General features: G+C 39.8%; 1 protein-coding gene across 1 annotated transcript in view; it reads right to left on the reverse strand.

Moving 5' to 3' along the window:
* Positions 1 to 11,183: 11,183 nt before the first annotated feature.
* PCDH11X (protocadherin 11 X-linked) overlaps positions 11,184 to 21,340 on the reverse strand; it is an 871,923-nt gene continuing 861,766 nt past the window's right edge. The window contains exon 6 of the mRNA XM_054996791.1: positions 11,184 to 11,575. Coding sequence (XP_054852766.1) covers positions 11,184 to 11,575 — 392 coding nt within the window. The remainder of the gene's footprint in view (positions 11,576 to 21,340) is intronic.

Raw genomic sequence — 21,340 nt, forward strand, 5'->3', positions numbered from 1 at the left:
CAAGTCAGTTCTTCCTTGACTATGTTGACTTGGAGGTCTTCACCTCTTCTGGCCTCTACTGTGGTTGACTCAATGGGGACTGTTGCTTTCTTCTCTCAGTAGAACATTTTTTCACAACTCAGAGCAACCCACCTTCCCAAAGAAGACCACTTGCTTGGTTTTGTGACTCTAATTTATTAATAAGCATCTTAATTAACAAGACAACATGCTGTACATGACCTGAAATAGAACTACAGTGGGTTTAACTGGGTTTCCAGTGCTATTGGACTTAATGGCATACAATGCCCAACAGCACAATTCTAAAGCGTGAATTAGGGCAGTTTGAGTACAAATACACAGACTTAATCACTTTCAAATCCTGTAGTATGCCACAGAGTGAAAAAATCTCCCTGAAGTACAATCTCAAATACAGATATTTACAAATGTTTCAGTTATCTTTCATAACTAGGGTTTACATGAGATACACATAGTTTTTGTTTCCTAACATTTACCAAATAGAAGCTTTGCCTTCAACCTATTTACCTATGCTGGTAAAACTTAAGTTTTATTTAAAGAAAAAATATGTAGGCCAGGGTACAATCTGATAAGAGACTTTCCAGAGGAGGCACCTAAAATGAATGGTAATTTGCACATGTTGATTCCTGCCCAACAAGCAGCTGGGACAATTTTGCACCCATCCAACTTAGAGAACAGCCAGCAGCAAGCCTTGAGGCATGAGGAAGAAATAACAGCTGCCTATCCTATTGGCTGCAATAATGGCCCCTTTTCATCTGCTTTACATTTGTGGTCACTGGATTGGAATTATATTTCACTAGACCTGATCCTAAGAGGTCAGGGAGGCTGTAACTGGAGTTGGCATGATTGGTGCGACTTAGGTGCTTGTTATTTGATTAGATATGGGAGCACCCTGAGGCATTCAAGGAGGTAACCAAATCATCCATTCATGGGTGAATGACCTCAGGAAGCTCTCTCTCTTTTTCTGTGTGTGAATCCATCAGTGCTGCACATGAACACTGGAATTTTTGCATTGTATGGTGTGGAGTAGAGGTGGGCACAAACCGTGAAAAAAATGAACTGTGTGGTTCGTGGATCATGCATTTTCACGAACTTCCACAAACTGGGGCAAGTTTGAGAACCGGTTCATGGTTCGTGGTTTGTGGGGTTTAAATGCCTCTTTCCGTGTCACTTTGCAGCAGCATGGAAAAGGGCATTTAAACCTGTGGATCAGCTGCTTGTCGGGGAGATCCCCGACAAGCAGCTGATCTTTTAAACGGCTGGGCTGGGTCGGACTTGGCTGGCCAGCCGGGAACTCCAGGCTGGCCAGCCAAGCCCCAGCCACAGTTTAAATGGCCATTTCCCTGCCACTCCAACCTGTGGGGAAATGGGCATTTAAACAGCAGGGCTTGGCTGGCCAGCCGGGAACTCCCAGCTGGCCAGCCAAGCCCCACCCGCAGTTTAAATAGTCATTTCCCCACCACTCTGAGCGCCAGGGAAATGATCATTTAAACTGCAGGTGGGGCTTGGTTGGCCAACTAGAAACTCCTGGCTGGGCAGCCAAACCCCACTGTTTAAATGGTCAGCTGCTTATTGGGGATCTCCCCAACAAGCAGCTGATCCGTAGGTTTAAATGCCTCTTTCTGTGCAGCTTTACAGCAGCACAGAAAGGGGCATATCTGTTTAACATAAACCAAATGAACCAGTAGACCAGTTCGTGGAAGTTCGTGGAAAACAAACTTCCATGAACCACTGGTTCCGAGCCACGAACCGAGGTGGTTCATGGTGCTTTTTGGTTCGTGTTCCGTTTTGTGCCTGTCTCTAGTGTGGAGGCAAGATGGCATGGGTGGGCAACAATCTCGGCACAAGTTTGGTGCAAGAAAGGAAAAGCCTGTAGCCGTGTTTTGCTTGAAATCAAGGTGGTTAACCAAATGGTGGTAAACCCAATGGGGTTGCCTTTTAGGAATCCCACAGAATTGGGTGGTTTGGGGTTTAATTATTTGCATAGTTCAGCTAGTAATTAACCCATTCATTTTTGCCCAGTATTGTCATTTAGGGGTATGGAGCCAAGGAAACAATTCTGACACAAGTTTTGTTAATGTTGGTGGAGCTATTGCATAGTCCATTACCAGCGCATTGCATCCTCAGAAAAGATATTAATGAGATCATTTTCCTTTGTCTATTATGATTAATCACAAATTGTTGTTAAGAAAATCCACATCCCAGGAGGTCTTTTTTGTTTTGCTGAAGTCAACACATCTTATTCAACGGTTGACAATGGGTTCTCATTTTCTGGCTAAAACAATGCTTGTTAAACAAGTGATGTTGAGTTGGAATAAAAAGTCAATTGTTGCTAAGAAGAAATGGGAAATTGTCAGGGAATGAACAGTGTCATAAAGATGGCATGCTTTTAAAAACATTTCCACAAAGCCAAATGAAATCTGACTTTCTTATTATACTAAGCAACCAAACAGACTGTTGCCTCTCTCCACTGCTGTTGCTTTTCTCTTGGCAGAATATTGTTCACACATCAGAATGAAACCACGTAGAATGAAGAATAGAACATTTGCAATATCCCTCTAAGTATAGCTTTGTAGACTGGCTTCACTTCAAAAACAAATTTTAAAAGGAATAATTTCTTTGAGATCCTTTCTTTCCAACAAAGTTAAAATGCTCACAGGGGTATGCAACCCTTCATTGTAACTTTAAGAACCAGTTCACACATGGATGTACATCCTTTGATGACCACATGATCAAGTGATAATTTGTATACATGTAAATGTGCCATCACAGATTTACCACTGTGCACAAAGCTTTCTTATGACTCAATGTTACCACAGACTCCACGCTTATCAACCATTAATTCAGACACTCCATTGTGACTTTGCAATTGTGGAATAATACAAGCGGGGCCTAGTTAAGTGATAAATATGCATGTGTGAATTGACATAGGATTGATGGATGACAGAAAGCCATGTTCAAAATCAGTTCTCCCTTGTAGATATTGTATCATACCCTGTTCATCTGAGGAAGGCAAAGAGCATTTTTTGCTATCATATATAACATGAAACAAATCTATGTAGATACACAGTACTGAATGCAGTACATAATTTTGAGATCCTTTAAAAACACAATTCCACACAAATAAACTGAAATAATTTATACAATTAAATAAGATTACATTTAAAAGGTACTGGATAACTTGTTTATATATGGTGGGATGTGTCAGTCATGATGTTAGGACTTGGGGTATTGGCAGAAGATATTTTTCAAAATGCACTTTCTATGTAATTGCTGGTTAATCCAGGCACAGTGTTCTTACTTGATCCAAAGGTCCACATGCACTGAAATGTCTATATAGATCTCCTGCATGTGAATTTACATCAATGGAGGGAGCAGGTATGCACCTGCACCAAAAGAGTGATTCAGGTGATCTTTCCCCATTGAAATGAATGAACAATTGTTACAGATGGGAAACCTCAGGAGACACCTCAGAACTCTATACAGTCCATATATGTATGTATAACATTTCTTTTTGTTTTCTAGCACCATCAGAAAGACCATTTTTAGCCAATATGTTTTCTATAGAAACCTCGTCCCCCCCTTTTGTTTCTTTGATGGCAAATTTATATGATTTTAAAGTTGCTCAATTTATATTCAGTTGCTGCAAAAAACAGGTGTCAGTTGAAAACAGGTGTAAATGTTTCTATAAAATGTTGTTAATATGGGTGGGGGAAAGGACAGTTTTATCCCAAGGGTGACAACAACATAAAAGAAACTTGAATTTTCAAATCATGTTAGAGTTTTCATTAAGTTTGTTAATTTGGTAACTTTTATAGTTCCAGCTATAAATGTTGCTTTGGTCTTGCTTTTCGAAAATTCATCAGTGAAATCCTAAGCATAGTCACTCCAGTTTAAACACATTAAAATCTGCTTAAGATTCACTTTATATCTCCTTTTCAAATTATGCTGATGTCACACTTCAGAAACAATATCAGATACAAGAACGTGATCTAACCCATTGTGACATGATTAGCGGTTACAAAAGAGAATGTTGATTATAGAATTTGAATGTGAAATGCTTTAAGAGGTTCAAAAATCAATGTAAATCTAACCAGTGGACTTGGTTTTGGGGAAAAGTTGCTTCTGACATAGCAGCCTTTGTTTTCTTCTCCCCTGGCATCTTTATGTGCAGCCACATGGGGAGGAAGTGAGCAACAAGCACGATCCACTACTTAACAAGATTCAGGTGGTTAATGGGAAGCAGATATAATGCTTACTTCTCTGGTTACATTGGTTTGCTAGTTCAGCACCCATCTTTTGCTGTACACAATTAGCTAGTCACTTGAGCCTTAGTTTGAACTCTTCCCAGATGACCCAGAATGTTCAGGGTCAATGTTTTTTTTTCACCTCCTGTGAGCTGGAAGGTATAAAAGAATTAGAGATGTAGAGGAGTGATCGGTCACTTATTAAAATATCAACACCAGTTACAATTGGTTGTGAGTCAATGGAGGTTCAGGAAATAACAGACATTCTGAGCATCACCACAGGGTGATCAACAAATCAACAAAACTAGAATGATACCAAGGGATAACCTGCTGTGAGATAAACCCAAACAAACCAACAACAGAACTAGAGATGGGCACAGAACAACAAAAAACATGAATCAGGAGAGAGAAGATTGGAAAACAGCTTGATTTTCTATTGCAGAAGTTTCCTGGGCTGAACAAGGAGACCCAGGGCCACTCTGGCTCAAATGAAACCCCTTATGGCAGGATACTACAATCTGCCCCTTCTGCTACTGTAAGAAAGAGTGATGATCCCCAAACTGTTCAATTGCAATCATAGCAGATAACTCAGCACTTAGTCCTACAACCAACTAAGATATGTCTTTTGGTCTGTTGGAATAGAGGGATGACCCCAAGGTGGGACTATGTGAGAAAGGCCACAGACCACCAGAGAAATGTACTCAGTGGAAACTGCCACTTAATTGACCTCTCCTCGGTAGAAGTCCTTAATAGCATGACTCAAACACAACAAGGCATTTCCCAACATGGACACGGACTCTGGAACCAGTGCTTGCAATAAACCAAGATGCCAATTCCATCCTATTTACTCTAACAACATCATTACTGGACCTAACCACCTAACAACACCAGTTATACCATCTCAGGTTTATTCACTTCATCATCATTCAATTTTATATATGCCATCAAGTGTCAGCAATGCCCTTCTACTCTGTACATTGGATGAACAGGTCAGTCTATGCAAAAGAATAAATGGACATAGATCTGACATCAAAAATCACAACATTTTAAAAAAAGTGGGGCAAAATTTTAATATTCCAGGACATTCCAGTGCTAATCTAGAAGTTGCAGTTCTCAAACAGAGAAAATTCAAAGGGAAATTACCATGTAAGATTGCTGAAATTGAGTTTATTTGCAAGTTCAGAACAATGCCCCCCCACTAAATCCAGACATAGAATTTTTCTCTCATTAAGATAATTTACTGCACTTTACACCCCTGCTCTGTCAAGTTAATTACAGCATGTATTATAGCTAGCTTCCTGACACTCTAATTTACAATACCCATTTCACCCTCTGCCTGGATTATAAAGGACCCCTACCTTTTTCTACTCCTCACATCTGAAAAAGGAAGCTCTGACTCTTGAAAGCTGTCCCTGGAAATCTAGTTGGTCTCCAAGATGCTACTGGACTCAAGAAAAGGTGAAGGAGGTTTTCTCAGACCAGTACTTGAGAATGTTAAGTCCTGTGATAGCTGAGCTAGACACCACATTGGCCTGACTTTGTCTCACATAACTAGGGCCAAGGGGTATGGTAAGGGGGTGGTTTGTCAAGACCTCCCTCAGCAGATTTGATTTGAGATTGTGAGGAGCCACGGACAGTTAACGTAGCTATTTCTGGGCTCAGAGCAGAGTAAGCATAGGATGTCTGACTGAAGAGCTAACTTCAAAAATGAAGTAGTGAAATTTCTCTCCTGTTGCAGATCCTTTAAGATCTAACAGAGTCTTGGGCCATTATTTGGCCCAAAGATTTTGTATCTCCCTCTTATTGACTAGGAACATGGGCAAAAAGTACATCCAATTAGAATGTCCATGAAATATCATTACTCACTTTTTTTGTTTGTTTTAATTGGAAATGTACCAGAAGCTCATGAAAGCAGTATTCACTTCAAAAGGGGTGGGAATTGTATGGATATTGCTTTGTGTTGATAAGGGAGTACTTGTATGTGAGAGCATCTGACTGGAACATCAGATGCCCCAGTCTCTTAACAGTTGGTGGAATTAATGTTGATTAGTTCAGACATGCATGTTTGTAACACTGTAGTCATCAAGAAATGACCTCATATATCAATCCAACCCAATGTTATCCAACCCAAAAACCTGCTTTGGGCTCTTGAGATGTTCAGGAGAAATGTGGACAAGAGACATGTGATATCTGTACCCTAGCTGGGATTTAGTAACTTGGGAATATATACACCATAGTGTGGATACTTATTTTTGGAGTTTAATTCACATGGTCATTTGGGTATGTGTCTATGTGAGTTGCTTTGTTAAAGATTGTTAGTGAATTTGTGATGGCACTTTGGATGATCCCACTAAAAGCACAAATCAAGAATCATCATATCCTTTCCCTGTCCCACTTCTGGAAATTTGTGAAGATCTAATAAGCTGTGGTCTTATTTTCTGGTTAAATAAAAGCAGGGCCAATTGGTCTGAATGATTCAGTATGGCATTACTAACTGCTGGTCAGAAACTCTTAGTCGTGGAGAACTTATGTAATATAGTCACTAGAGTGTTGGGCTTGGGCCAGGGAAGCTGCGTTTTAACCCCAATTTCCAGCCATTATGGATACTTGCTGGCTTTTGACCATTCACTGTCTTTCAACACAACCTATTTAACAGGGTCATCATGGAACTAACAGGGAGAAAACCTATGTATGCTACTTTGAACTCCTTTGATACTAGTAATAAATAAATGGGCTAAAAATGGGTGGCATTAGTAACCATTAGGAAGTTGAGTAATAATCCTATAATAGGTAATTCTTCTGACTATTTTGGATCTGCATTTAATTCTTCATGTGCTTCTTAAAAGCCCCATAAAGGCCATCTATGCTCTAGCTTTTTCATACGACCCTGGCAAAACCTAACATGTCCACCTTCAAATACGGTAACTATGAACTTCTTTGTATTGATTTTCTATGACAGCACTTTCAATTTGCCATTAAGAAATGGAGCCATTTAATCCTGATGGATGGTTAAAATTAGCCCAATATTTCAAGTGTGCAAATGGATATGAGAGAGCTAGGTTCCGAAACTCTATTTTTTCCCAATGATTTTTCATGATTTAGCCATCTGTCATCTTTGTGTCAGAGTTCAGAAGACAGGGCTTCCTATACACATGAGAAGTCAAAGGCATTTGATTAACAAAGGTTGATGGAGTTTCAGTCATGGCTGGAGGAACCAAAGGGCAAAATCTACCACAAAACTCTCCAGCACATGTCCTAGTAAAACAAAATACACAGAGTACTAATGTAAACTGTCACACACATTCCACATGTGGTGCATGAATATGAGAACTTCTGGGTGGACTGTGTCCAAATCCCATGAAATCTGGGGTATATTTACTCTTGATTTTCACATTTGTCTAGATAATCAAAGAGAAAATACCATCTACAATTCATCCACACGTTTACAGTGAAATCCTAAACAGAGTTACTCCAGTCTAAGCCCATTGAAATCAGTGGACTTAGACTGGAGTAACTCTGTTTTAAGATTTCACTGTTAGATTCTAGTGAAATTAATGTGATTTGCTGTGACAAGGTATTGACTGGAGTGGGCTAGAGTTCTGATGAGATGAAACCATAACTTCCATGTAGATGTTCTGATACTGCATCCTAGGATGCATTGAGATCGTTTGGCTGATTCAGATATTATTTACGACTTGAAAATGCAGATTCAAAAATTGCCTATGTTGCTGAGTGTAAAGTGCTGACGCATAGCTGTCTAATCATTTTGCCCCCAAAGCTCATTTAAGGATATAGATATGGCCACAATGAGTGTAATTTGGAAGTGTTTCAGGGCTTACCTTGTTAATGAGAGTTCAGAAGCATGATCATTTCTCATACCTGCAGTCCTAGCTTACAACGTACAAGATAATGTGTCATTAATCCTATGATAAACCTTTTCTAAGGTGACATTTAAATCAGAGAATTAAACATAATGGGTTGGATCCTACCAGCTTTTTTGCCACCGCCTCTGTCCCCAGTGGTTTTTATCGATGTGGGACTCACTAACCCTGGCATAGTCTTTTTGGTGATTAATAAGGATTCCTCCTGCTTTCACCAGTGGAAAAGCTGGTTCTCTTCTGCTAAGTGAGAAATCCCCTGTTGGTGAAAGGACTTCTGTTGGAAGAAGGAGCATTTCCCCTGGAGGAAATCTTTCTCAAGAGGAAGATTTTCACTTCGGTGAGAAGGAACCATTGGATCTGAAATTATGCATATCAAGTAACATTTTTTGTGAGTGCAGACATGCAACTTCAGACCTATGGTGATTATTTATTAAAACAACACAGAAGCTTTTGAATGTGGCTCCAACATTTTTCATGAATAATTGATAACAATTTGCACATACAGATTAGCTCTGGATTAATTTATCAAATGCTTTAACTGTGCCTGAATTAACATTGTGCAATAGTGTCAGTATCTGAAGGATTAACATTTGTTCAGGAATGTGCATGCAGCTCAACCCCAGAGTGCCACACCTCAGCCAAAACATTTTGGAAAACTCAGAAAAAAGATATACTATTAAATAGCCTGAATTTTCATTTAAATACTATTGGAAGGTTAAAAGTGAAGTTTCTTTTATCTTTTTAAAAAACTTTACACATTAAAACAAAATGTGTTCTGATAGATTAACAGTGAGGAACAACGATATATAAAGCTACTTATACCTGCTGGGCACGTAATGAAGAGAAGCTCTCTTAGCATTCATTGGGACCCTCAACAATGGGAATTTCTATAGATTTACAAGCAATTTATATTACAGCAATCATACACACCAAGTTTTGTTCATAGATTACAGATTTTAAGTAACATTTATGAGCCTACACAGAATTCTCTTCACAGGAAAGAAAAAAAAAACACATTGCTTTCTTCTCCCATCAAATTTCGATTGTCTCTTTATGGTAAAATTGCAGCTAGGAAAGTGATCTGATTGTGTTACAAAGACAGGTTATTTGGTTGCAGAATATTCAAGACTGTGCATGAATCAAAGGCTGAGGAGAAACAAAAGACAAAGAGATCATGACCCTTTCATCTAAAAAAAAGACAACTTTGTATCCAGTATAGGATTTGCTCAGTGCACATTATGGTGTATATGAAAGCCAGTGCACAGAAATCAGTCACGAATGTCTAATCTTTCCTGGCACATCACCTTGAGCTGCTATGGAATAACATAACAAGGAGGGACTTCATAATTACATCCATCAAACATTTGCTTCCCCGTTCTCTCATCCTTTAGACTAATTCAGTGATTTGCTTCAGTATAAGCTAAGCTAAAGCATCCAGAGTTCTTTTGCCTAAGAAGGTTTAGTGTGCAGTGTGTGAGGTTATATAGTGAAACCTACGGCAACTGATGACATATATTATTAACAATCATTGTGATGTTTTCTAGAGGACACTAGCTTACCGCCAAGGCACAACACAATTAATAAAGATCTATCTCCTTATTTCATTCTATGTTTTGTTTTGCTTTTTTAATGGGGAGGAGACTTTTGTGGCCATCCACAAAAACATTCACAATGGGTCAAAACCTAAGTTAATGATGGGTCTATGGCTGGAAGATGACATCTTTCTGAGACTATTTCTCAGTGCAGAAAAATGGGATTTGGTGCAACACATCTGAAGATATTTTAGGAATGTTACAGAAAAGCTGATAAAAATGGGCTGGAGAAAGTAATTTATAAAAAGTGATAGTATAACAGCAATTTCTCCTCTCCCTATTGTAAGATTAGATAGTATTTTGTCTGCTACCTAAGAAATCAGGTGGTGGTTTCCTCTACACTGATTACCAACAATCTTCCATGGTGCTGGGATCAGATCATGAAGAAGAAAAAAATATGGTATCTGGAATAGGTGAGATTCAACCTCCCGACAAATACATTTGTACCTCCGCTTCCAGAAAATAACCCTGAATGGGATAATCTTCAGAGGGCATGGAATTAATTTATAAAACTTGTTCCCCTTTTTGATTCAGCACTAATCTTCCAGTGACAGATTTGCAACAGGAATTGGGAGGGGAGAGGACTGTAACAAATCTCTATGATTTACAATGATGGGGAAAGATGGAGATTTGCTACAGTCCTATGCCATACAAAATCACTCATTCCTCTCCCCCAAGCTCAATATGATGTCCTTTGAGATCGAACTCCCCCCCTCCCCAGTCATCAGTCCAACTAGATGATACAGGACAGTGCTGATTCTTCCCTATCTTTAAGTCTGGTGGGATATCATGGAAATGTGTATTATTGCAAGTGCTCCGATCTGTTCAGATACATTTGTGTACAGATCTGAGAATTGTATATACTGCAGTGATGTGTTGCGGGCAGAATCTGCAACATATATATTCTCCCCATTATCCCAATGCCCTATCATAGGATTTACCAATGGTATGTATAATGGAAACAACAGCAAAAAAGTCTCTATTTGGATTCTCTTATGAAGAACCGCAATATACTAATCAGCCTCTTTGGATAATATACGATATATAACAATGACCTGAAACCAAAGAGTCGATCTAAAAGCCCTCTTTTACTTTACTATCACTGAGCTGATCATGCCTTGAACACTCTGAAGAATTTCCAATAAGAGGAAGACCACTTCTGTCCTAAAAAAAAAAATGTGCCATGACAACTCACTGGGCAAAGAAACACAATTCTCTCTCTCCCCCTCCAATTCCTTTTGTTTTATTTTGCATACTTTTATTTATGGAATAAGCTGAATTTCCTTTAATTCATTAATTAGGATACAGCTTTTCAGCTTCAGTTTAGAATCCTATGTACATAGATATTCACAAACCTTAACAGGTTTGCATTAAGACTACATTGAGCTGAGACTATGTACACTCACACTTTAAAGCCCCCAATAGCTTGGATTGGTCAAGATATTCTTTTATAGCTGGTGCTCATGGATTAAAGTGGAGTTACTCCCAGGCATGGCTGTCACCTGGGCGGGAATGAAGTTTGCAAGAGGAATAACTTTGACTGGGTCTTCGCTGGTGCAGTGTCTTTCGCAGGTATTGTAGAACTGAGGCCTCGGTCCTCCTTGGCCTTTGTCAGTATCATCTTTAGGAATGGGCCTTCCAAGGGTGTGTCTTCCCTCTGGTATGGCTCCTCTTCCCCATCCCTGCTGGAAATTGAAGGATGGCAAAGGAGGGTTGGATTGTTGGTACTGTGTCAAGGAAGGAGGCATCCAGCAATTGTCGGAATGGCCGAGGATGAGGCATTCCTGTGTGCAGGTTTCAGAGGCTTCGGCTAGAGCTTTCTGGAGGTTCACCTCAATGGCTTAAAATAAGAAGAGAGAAGAAGAATATTAGAAGTCAAGATCCTTTGGGACAAAAAACAAGTTCTATTGCATTTTCTGGCGTACAAATTACTTTTACGGTTTCTCTTCTTAAGATTCCCAAGAAGTAGGGCATGTTGAAAGAAAGCAATGTGCCCAAGGTTCCTAAGTGAACTTTGATGATGATTTCTGGTTCAGTTTTTCTGCATTGGTAGCATGCATCATAGTTGATTATTCTGAATAGAGATGGGCACGAACCAAAATTATGCACGAACCAGGTCGGTTTGTGGTTTGCGAATCACGGTTCGTCAGATCCTATTTCTGACAAACCGCCACCAACTTTTAGACTGGCTTGTTTGGTTCATCACTGCAGACAGCCTGGTACCAATCAATCAGTTTCCTAGGCAACAGGGGATGGACTTCCTGCAGACCTTCTGCTGACCCAGAAGTGAACTTCTGCTGGCCCAGAAGTGACTTTCTGCTGACCCAGAAGTGATGATTTTCTGACCTGGATGTGACATTTTCATGAACCAAACGAACCAGTTCACAAACCAGTGGTAGGTTCGTGAAAGTTTGTGGTTCATGAAATTTGATGAACCACAAACCACATGAATCAGTTTTTTTTCCCAGTTCATGCCCATCTCTAATTCTGAACTATACCACCATTGACATTATAGGACAATTGCATGTTTGCTGGTACAGCAAATCTTAGCTCACATCCTCAGGCAGGCTTCTACATTTAGCAGTGTACTAATGACCCTGGTGGTGCGGGGGGAATCTAAAATGTCCATTTATAAACATTGCTGGATGTTAAATAGAGCTTCTTCATTCTGGTTCCCTTTTCCCAAACTTATCAAGGTAAGGAGTATCCATGGGGAAGCATCACCAGTATCTCTATCATTGCTTTTTGACAGTGGGCATAGAATTTTCTGTTTTGTTTGGCACTGAATCCAACTGATCCTCATTCCTGTTTGTATTTTGTTTAATTCTTTTACATACATACATACATACATACATACATACATACATACATACATGTGGAGAGTGCCGTCAAGTCATACCTGATTTATGGCGACCCCTGGTGGTGTTTTCATGGCAAGAGACTAGCAGAGGTGGTTTGCCATTGTCTGCCTCTCTAACCTTGGTCTTCATTGGAGGTCTCCCATCCAATTACTAACCAAGGCTGACCCTACTTAACTTCTGAGATATGCAGAGATCAGGATCACTTGGGCTATCTTGGTCAGAGCACAAACATAAATGTGTACATACATTTGTGTGTGTGTTTAAAAGCTTGTTTTAATTTTTGTGATTGTTCATTACTTTGGAGTGGAAAGTTGAGTGGGAAGGCAGAATGGAAATGCTTTAAATAAAATAAATAGTGGTTGAGCGTCAAGACATCAGCCATGGGCATGTGCAGTAACATCTACCAACACTGATAATTATGGAGATATGGTGGCACTGTGATTCCCAACATCCTTAGCTGCTGCTAAAGGCCTTCATGGGAACATCCAGCATTGCATGGATCTATGGGAGTGCAATGGAGCTTTTTGCTCAAGCAATAGGGCCATTCTGTAAGGAATTGGATTCAGAGAGAAGCTTTGGTAAAGGGGCAGGGTCTGCTGGATGCTGTCTGTTGATGCAGATATGGGTAGTTTCTACATCTTTTAACATATCATGTCAAATCACTTATGTTTTATTTTAGCAATGTTTTGTCTCTGTAGTCCTGTATATGAATTTACATTTCTTTTCAGATTCCTGCAATGCATACACTATTGTTTTTGTTTATTAAATGCCCCAGCTGTTGAACATATTGACTTACACCACTGTGGGTGCAATCCTAAGGTCACTCTCCTGGGAGTATGCCCCATTGAATAAGATAGAACTTACTTCTGAGTCGACCTGCTTAGGATTGTTCCCTGCTTTGAGACTCAGTGGGACAGGTGGACTAGATATCTGTCTATCTAGACAAACATTAAGATATCAAGATAGATAGACAGACAAAATTCAGAATGGGCCTGGTTTTAAAAGAAATTTATTTGAGATGTCTAGCAGATGGTTCCATTCCAAATCAGAGGAATGGGCTCTACTCATCACTGAATTATAGTATTTGGAAAACTTTAAATGCTCTGTGTTTCTTTAAGATTTCTACATTTAGGTGCTTTTATTTATATCTGAAGACTCATCTGCATCAAAGACAAAGAGATTTTTTTGAAGGCAAATGAAGTATTGCACTTTGATGCTACAGGTAACATTGCCAAATGTCATAGCAACAATATGCGGACATAATAATGCATGCACTGTATCTCATTGCTCTGTTCATTGCACATGCTAAGCAACATTTATCTGTCTAGTGTTTACTAGACTCAGACCTGGGTGGAAAAGACAGCAATAGGCAAAGTTAATTTATATGATTCTAACAACTTCTGAAAACAGACAAAAGATATATTCCTGAAGTTAGCTCAGCTGCTTAAATCTCATTAACTTATAATAAATTCACAGTGCAATCCTATCCAGAGTTAATCCAGTATAAGCCAATTGATTAAAATAATAACCCATCTCTCCCCCTCCTCCAAGGCCTAAGTTTCTCAAATACTTCATACGATTTTCTAACTGCTTCTCTGCCAGCTCCAAAACAATAAACAAACAATTTATTTCAATCACATTTTTATAGGAAAAATGCCATCCATACGTGGATGTGGCTAACACTGGATTTGGAGACTTGGTATGCCAGAGGAAACCAATTAACTGAAGTGCAGTAGTGAATATATAGTGTGTGCAGTAGTGGATATATAGTGTGCAAAGTGGGAGATCCTCAGTCTCAGCATTTAAAGAGTGCTTCCCCTAGCATTCATCAACTAATCTGCAGCAATAAAAAAGGCTATCAAAGAAAATCGGGAATCAAAGAGTTTGGTTTGCTAAAAGTTTTTTTAAGAGGAAGGAAGAAAGCAAACACCCAGTGAAATGAAATATTACATATTTTGCACAATGAAATAAGCAGCATTGGAAACTCATTCATCAACACGTGGCTGACTAGCATGAGATGTGGGGATTGTTCTTCATGAATATGCGCTAGCTACCATATCTTCAGCATCTGCTCTTCTGAGGTCTGTAATGTATCTGCTTTCTTCCTGCACTTAATCCAATCGTCTTTCCCCATCTTGTATTCCTCTACCATTTCCCCCCTGTCTGACCTGAATAACAATTCTGTGGCAACAAGACGCCAAGAACAGTTCCACATGCTTTGGTGACTTCCAGCCCAGACTACTGTTATCTCAGAAACGGCAGCTGGCCAATACTGATCATAGAATCAATTGGAAGGGTCCTCCAGGGTCATCTAGTCCAATTCCTTGCACAACGCAGGAAATTCACAACTACCTCCCTCCCACCTCCAGTGACCCCCTACTCCATGCCCAGAAAATAGCATTAAACTTCCAGGATCCCTGGCCAAACTGGCCTGGAGAAAATAGCTTCCTGATGCAGCTCCACTGATTCTCAGTTTGTTTCCAGAACCAATAATGCTCAAAATTAGTTTCAACAACAACACTATTAATATGGTCCTGCTATGTATGCTCAAGTCATCTAGAGAGGACTTGCTATATATTCACCCACCACTAGAATGCTGGTGGGTAATAACATCAACAGGGGCTTCTCAATGTTGGCACTGAAATTATGGACTCTCTGTCCCGAGAAGTATCAAAAGAAGTGGAGCAAAAGGCACCTATATAAGAATGGGCTTGCTGGATCAGATCCAAAACACATCTAGTCTAGCCCTCTATTGTGTGTCCTCACTTCTCAATTTCTGGGCCAGCTTCAGACAGGGTGCTTTAATATAAGTGGATTCAGAGAAGAGCCTGGAGGTGCTCCATCTGCACTGTAGATAGTGAAGCAGGCTGATGGTATTGCTAGAAGTGCCTTTTTCAATTAAATCTGACTCACAAACTCCATCTCTTTTTGCTTACAGCTAACCTGGCCACTCTGATCCATGATACATTAACCTCGAGACTAGACCACTTCAATGCACTCTGCATGGAACTATCCTTGAAGACCATTCAGAATTAACAATTGGTACAGATTGCAGCAGCATATTTTTTTACAGGGGTTGTTGAGATCATTCACCTTATTGTGATATTGGATCAATTGTGGTGGTTACTAATTTGTTTCCAGGTCCATTCCTAGATGCTGGCCTTGGTCTTTACAGCCCTTCATGGCCTAGGACCCATTTACTCCTCCATATGAATCCAGACAAAGCCCACAATATTCTCACTGGTTCCCTCTCTCAAAGAAGTTAAGTCAGCCTCAGCCTGGGTTAGAAGTTTTCTGTGGCAGTTCCTTTCCTTTGGAGAGGGCTGCCAAATGATAGAAAAGCTGAAAATTGGTTTATTGGGTCTTTGTAGTTTTGGGATGGTTTCTAGGATGATATTTGAATTACATGGAATTTTATGTATGAAATTTTATGTATGAAAACTGCTTTTGGCTTTGTAGGCAAAGCAGTGTAGAGATATATTAAATATATAAATGTAAGGCTGGCTCAAAGGGCACTGTGATGAGCTTCAGCACTAGCTGAGGCCCCAAATGCATAAGGTCCTCCTCCCTAACTGCACTGCCATTCTTACTTTGCAGAGGCCAACCAAGAAACCTGGAAGCAATGTGAGAGCTCTGGGTTCTTTGCACACCCCACCTATTCCAAGAAAAGGAGATTCAATGAAGGTGCCTTCACTGAGCTATTCCTTGTTTTCCTTCACACACACACACACACACACACACACACACACACACCCAAGCATCTGGAGCTGGCATTGTTGAGATGGGATCATTTGGGAACCATTTACATAGGGAATAGAATGTGTTGGGCCCAACCACATTTTGGGCTGGTGAAAAAGAGAAGAAGGCATTCTCTCTGACCACCAAAAACACCATGCTGGTGATCATGAGACCTGCATTGAGAAAAATCATACAGTACTGGGCGTGTAGTAATGGACTCGGAGAAGGATTGGGCAAGATTGTACTAAAAGGTTGACTGGATCCAACCCAAAGTATGGTTGAATAATGCAGCTGGTTATACTGGCAGAAATAAGGTTTGCTCTTATTTCCTTTTAGGTAAATAGAGCAATGGAAGTAGCAGAGAAAGAAGAAGAAAGACTGCACTATAATATACCTGCTGTGACTCCATTTTACAGCACAGTACATGTATCTGATCAAATTCCCACATTATTTGCAGGGTCAGGGAAAGGCCGAATACCCTGGGCTTAAGAAAACTGTTGTCCCTTTTTTGTTTTTGCATTGATCACAGGCAGGCACACTGAAAGTACATTTCCCATTCCTATTTGAACTGCAGATTGCTTTGGGGAGCAAACTGTGGGATCATGTTTGTTAAATTGTCTGCCCTGGAAAATATATATATATATATATATATATATATATATATATATAAAAACAAACTTTTAAGACTGTCAGGTGAATTCTTGTCTCTGCGAATACAGAGATTTGAGTTTGACTTACAAGTACAATAGTTAAAAGGCTTTATTCGTTGTTCGACAGTCTGTGTTGTCTGTAAGTTTAAAGAAATTTTCAATAACCATATATAAAAGTGGAGTTGGTGATGTGCGCAGGGATTGCTGCAATATTGCCAGTAGCTATCGTTCAGTCAAAAACCAATCATTTAACCTGATTGCTTTCTCTAAATCTTTCTTCTTATCCATGGAGGGAAGCTCTGTCAGAGACAAAAGATACATGTAAGCAAGCACAAATGGAGTTTGGGATATTATTATCCAAAGGAATAAGAGCTGATAGGAGAACAAAGGGTTTTGTAAAGTATTCTTGCTTCCCTGAGAGGTAAAAGGAACACAGACCTCTCTAATTAACAGACATGGTGGGTGTTGCCCTATGAACATGCAAATTAGGATCGAAACTAAATTTAAAAAATAGCTTTGCAATGTGAAAATGCCAGGTAATGTTCATTTTATCTGTAGGTGTCTTTTGAGTGAGATCTTTTCTTTCCCTTGATAGTCAAGTCACTACAGAAATATATTAAACTGTGGTTATTTGACAGCTTCAATAGGTATATAAACTTGCTAATCTGCTATGGTGTACCGGTATGGTGTTACATGAATACTAACAGTACGACTTTCTCAGTAAAACATGGGTTTGAAGCAGATTAACAAATCTAATGGATACAGTTTTGGTTTGGAGTCAAGTTGATTTGAAGAGCCAGTGTGAGGACAGCCAGTGTGGTATAGTGTTCAATGCTAGACTGAAATTTGGAACATCCAGGTTCAAATACTTACTCTACCATGCAATCTCACTGGGATACATTTGGTCAGTCATCTCAGCCTAATCTACCTCACAGGGCTGTTGTGAGGATAAATTGGAGGAGAGTACCATGTTTTAAAGTGCTATAGTTCCCAATGGAAGGGGAATAGGGTATAAATATTTCAATAAATAATATGTAGATAAGTGTACTTAAACTCAAAACAGGTGGAGGCGATCAAACCTAACAATTATATTGGCTACTTCTTGTAAATCAGCCTGTAGTTTACTAGTTAATTTGGCTGGCATGTGTGCATAATAAAATAGATTGGACATGTTATTATTTGCAGCATCATAAATAGAAATAAGAAATCATATATAGAAATAAGAAACTTTGCACTGGGGCAATTCCAGGGCTCCAATTCCATGCGCTCCCAGGACTGCACGATGACATCACTGGAAGTGACATCATTGTGCAAGGCACAGGAGCGCTACCACAATTCGGGTCACTTGCCTCCCCACCCTCATCAGGCAGCCATCTATGGCAGCCGCTATTTTGCGGCTGCATGCTCCTCAGCTGCAGGACAGCCAGCTCAGTGCCCAGTGAGCTTGTAGCCCCATTGGCGTGGCAGGCAATCAGGGCGCCACAGTGGCCTCCTGTGGAGTGCAGGCTGTCCTTGGTGTGGTGTCCCGTGGTGCCCCCCCCAAAAAAATTATGCGCACAGGGTGACCATTCCTCTCGCCCCCCCATGCTACGCCACTGCTTCAATGCGGACACAGTATACACTGGTATTTGCCACCCCCCCCCCCCAAAATACAAGTCAGGAAGAGCACAAAACACCACAGGACAACTGGCCTCCACAGTACAGACTTGTAGAAGATTGAAAATAAAGAAAACAGAATACTGAAAATAATGGCCTTTCCCCCTGCTTCTCCTGGTTAATCAGTGTTTTGATTATGGAATTTAAAAGAAAGAAAGCAAAATAGCCAGCTTTCCTGATCTAGCTATTCACTACATACCACTTAAAGCATGTTTAAAAAAATGCCACTCTACCTAGCCAAGAATTTTGTTGCTAGCCTATCATGTAAGTAATGATGGGTGCAATCTATAGTATAATCACATTGAAATAACCTGGACAAAAGAAAATACAAATATGCACTATATTTGAAACTACAAAAGAAACTACAAATCAAGCCTCAGAGCCTGATAAATTCATAACCTTCATTGGGTTTTTAGCCTTAATAGATAACCACCCGATTATACTTGGGGTCTGTTATGTGAGCATAAGGATGTGAATGTGTTGGTCTGTTTTTCAAACTAAGGAACAATGCACATGGATACCAGGAGATTCCTTTGTATCCTCATGGAGCAATTGTATTAATAAAGAATGGGAACCTCTTGTGCTGGTAGGGTTTTGGATCAAGGCCACAGTGGTACATTAATCTGTCCGCAATTGTGGAGAGAAAAATCACTTAAATATGGCTCTACGTTTGCTGTTGTTTTTTTAATACAAAGTCTAGTTAAGTCACAACAAAAACCAACCCAGAGTTTGACACACTTCTGGATGGGAGCCATCCAAACTTCTACTTCGCACACTCTTATTTCATCATAACGCAGGCAACAATTACCACACAATTAAACAAATTGCTCATAATTATGCCATTGCTGTTCTTCTTTTCATATTTCCCCAACACAACACATACACGAATACAGAGCTGGCGGAGCCAGCATCATTGCGGCGGCAGCCAGAAGTGCCTCTCGGTTGCTGAAGCATTTCTTATTAAACAGCTCTGGTAGCACATTGCAGTGTTATCTGCTCAGCAGGAACTTGCTCGAGTGATGCCGATGACAAGCTTAAACTGTTCATGTCAGCCAATAGCTAATAAGAAATGTGCCGGCTTCTTGCTAGAGGTTGTACTCCCACCGACGCGGGAAGTAAGACCTAATGTGAGGAAATTATGGATCCGAATTACACTGGTGGCCTGAAGTAGCCACTTGGGTAGCATAATTTAGCAGCGTTTGCTATGTAAGAGACCTAGAATGACAGTAAAAATGAAGAACAAAGTAAAAGTCGTCTGTTAGTATAAGTCGGGTTTGCTTTAATGAGGTCAGCACCAAGACGCTTTAATGTAGAACCCCCTAAAATGATTGCTGTTATAATATACTCTACCTTTTTTTGGTTTAATAATAAAATGCCGTTGGGAGCGGATTGCCATGAATATTTTAGTTTCTCCATATAAGTTTAAATAAATTTGAAGGGGAAAAATAGGAGCTTGATTAAAAGTTCCAAATCTTCACAGCTCTTTAATCATAGACCAAGCAGAATACACGTTAGTAGTTGACAGGATTCTTTTAACTTTTTGGCCTATTATAAAGAGCTTATTCTTTAAAAAACCCCACCTAGGATGAGTGAACCAGTTTATATTAAAGAAAAGGAAACACTTGGTTCCAAAGTTTGTGATCTGTTAATACAGCACTGGACAATCTTGTTAAATTATCCTACAAATAGTGCAAGAGCAGGTTCTTTCAAACCTAATACTTCTTATTTCCCATAAGGATAACATGAAAACTGTTTTTTTTTACCCCCTTGAATTTTTAAATATTTGAAAAAAAAGTGTAATGAATGGTTCCATGTTATTTTGTGCAGAAGTTGATCCACATCCTAAGCTCAAAAGCATACGTATCAGACCGAAGGTGGCGAGTTGTGCTAGATTTAAGGTATAAATAACGACGACTTTGGTTTAATATTTCATTAGCAGCCTCACTTTTGAACTGGTCCTTCTTAAAACATTGATAGTGGTTTCTTTTATTTAACAGGGCATATCAAGCAACACTACAGTGGCTTGGGCTGCAACGTAAAGGTACTTGGATACAAATGGCTGATATTTTTAAAATAACGATCATTAAACCAATCAAATATTAAAAGGGCAATTTTAAGGGCACCTCCTTTAATTATCATTTAAATGACCTTGTTAGAAAAGTTATTTTTACACTTCATCACACAGAAAGCTGTTAAGACGGATCACACTAATTGCCCATTTGAACAGGCTCTACGTCTGTTACAGATTCATGAGTTGTCATCACCACAGATCTGCTCATGTTTAAAAATTCAAAACAAAAAAAGACGGGGCGGGGAGGATTGGCTATCTTGGATCTAGACTAGTCTCTCGTCAAAGTGCCCTTCTTACATACAAACACAAAGGACAGTGTAGTATAGTGGTTAGAACTATGATCTGGGAGACCCAGGTTAGACCGTCTCTGCCACGGAAGCTCACCGGGTGACCTTTGGGCCAGCTGCTCTCACTCAGGCACAGAGTTGCTGTGGCAAGGATAAAAATGAAGAAAGGGAGAATGATTTTGTAATCTGCTCTGGATCCCCATTGAGGAGAAAAATGGAGTACAAATATGCAAATAAATATACCCTCCTGATCCCTTATAGATGCGAGTATTTGAAGGCATTAAGTTACTAGCTCTGACTGATGAGCTCTGGCCCATTGAACTAGTTACTGCCTATCAACTG

The sequence above is a fragment of the Eublepharis macularius genome, chromosome 13, assembly GCF_028583425.1.
Source record: "Eublepharis macularius isolate TG4126 chromosome 13, MPM_Emac_v1.0, whole genome shotgun sequence".
NCBI lineage: Eukaryota > Metazoa > Chordata > Lepidosauria > Squamata > Eublepharidae > Eublepharis > Eublepharis macularius.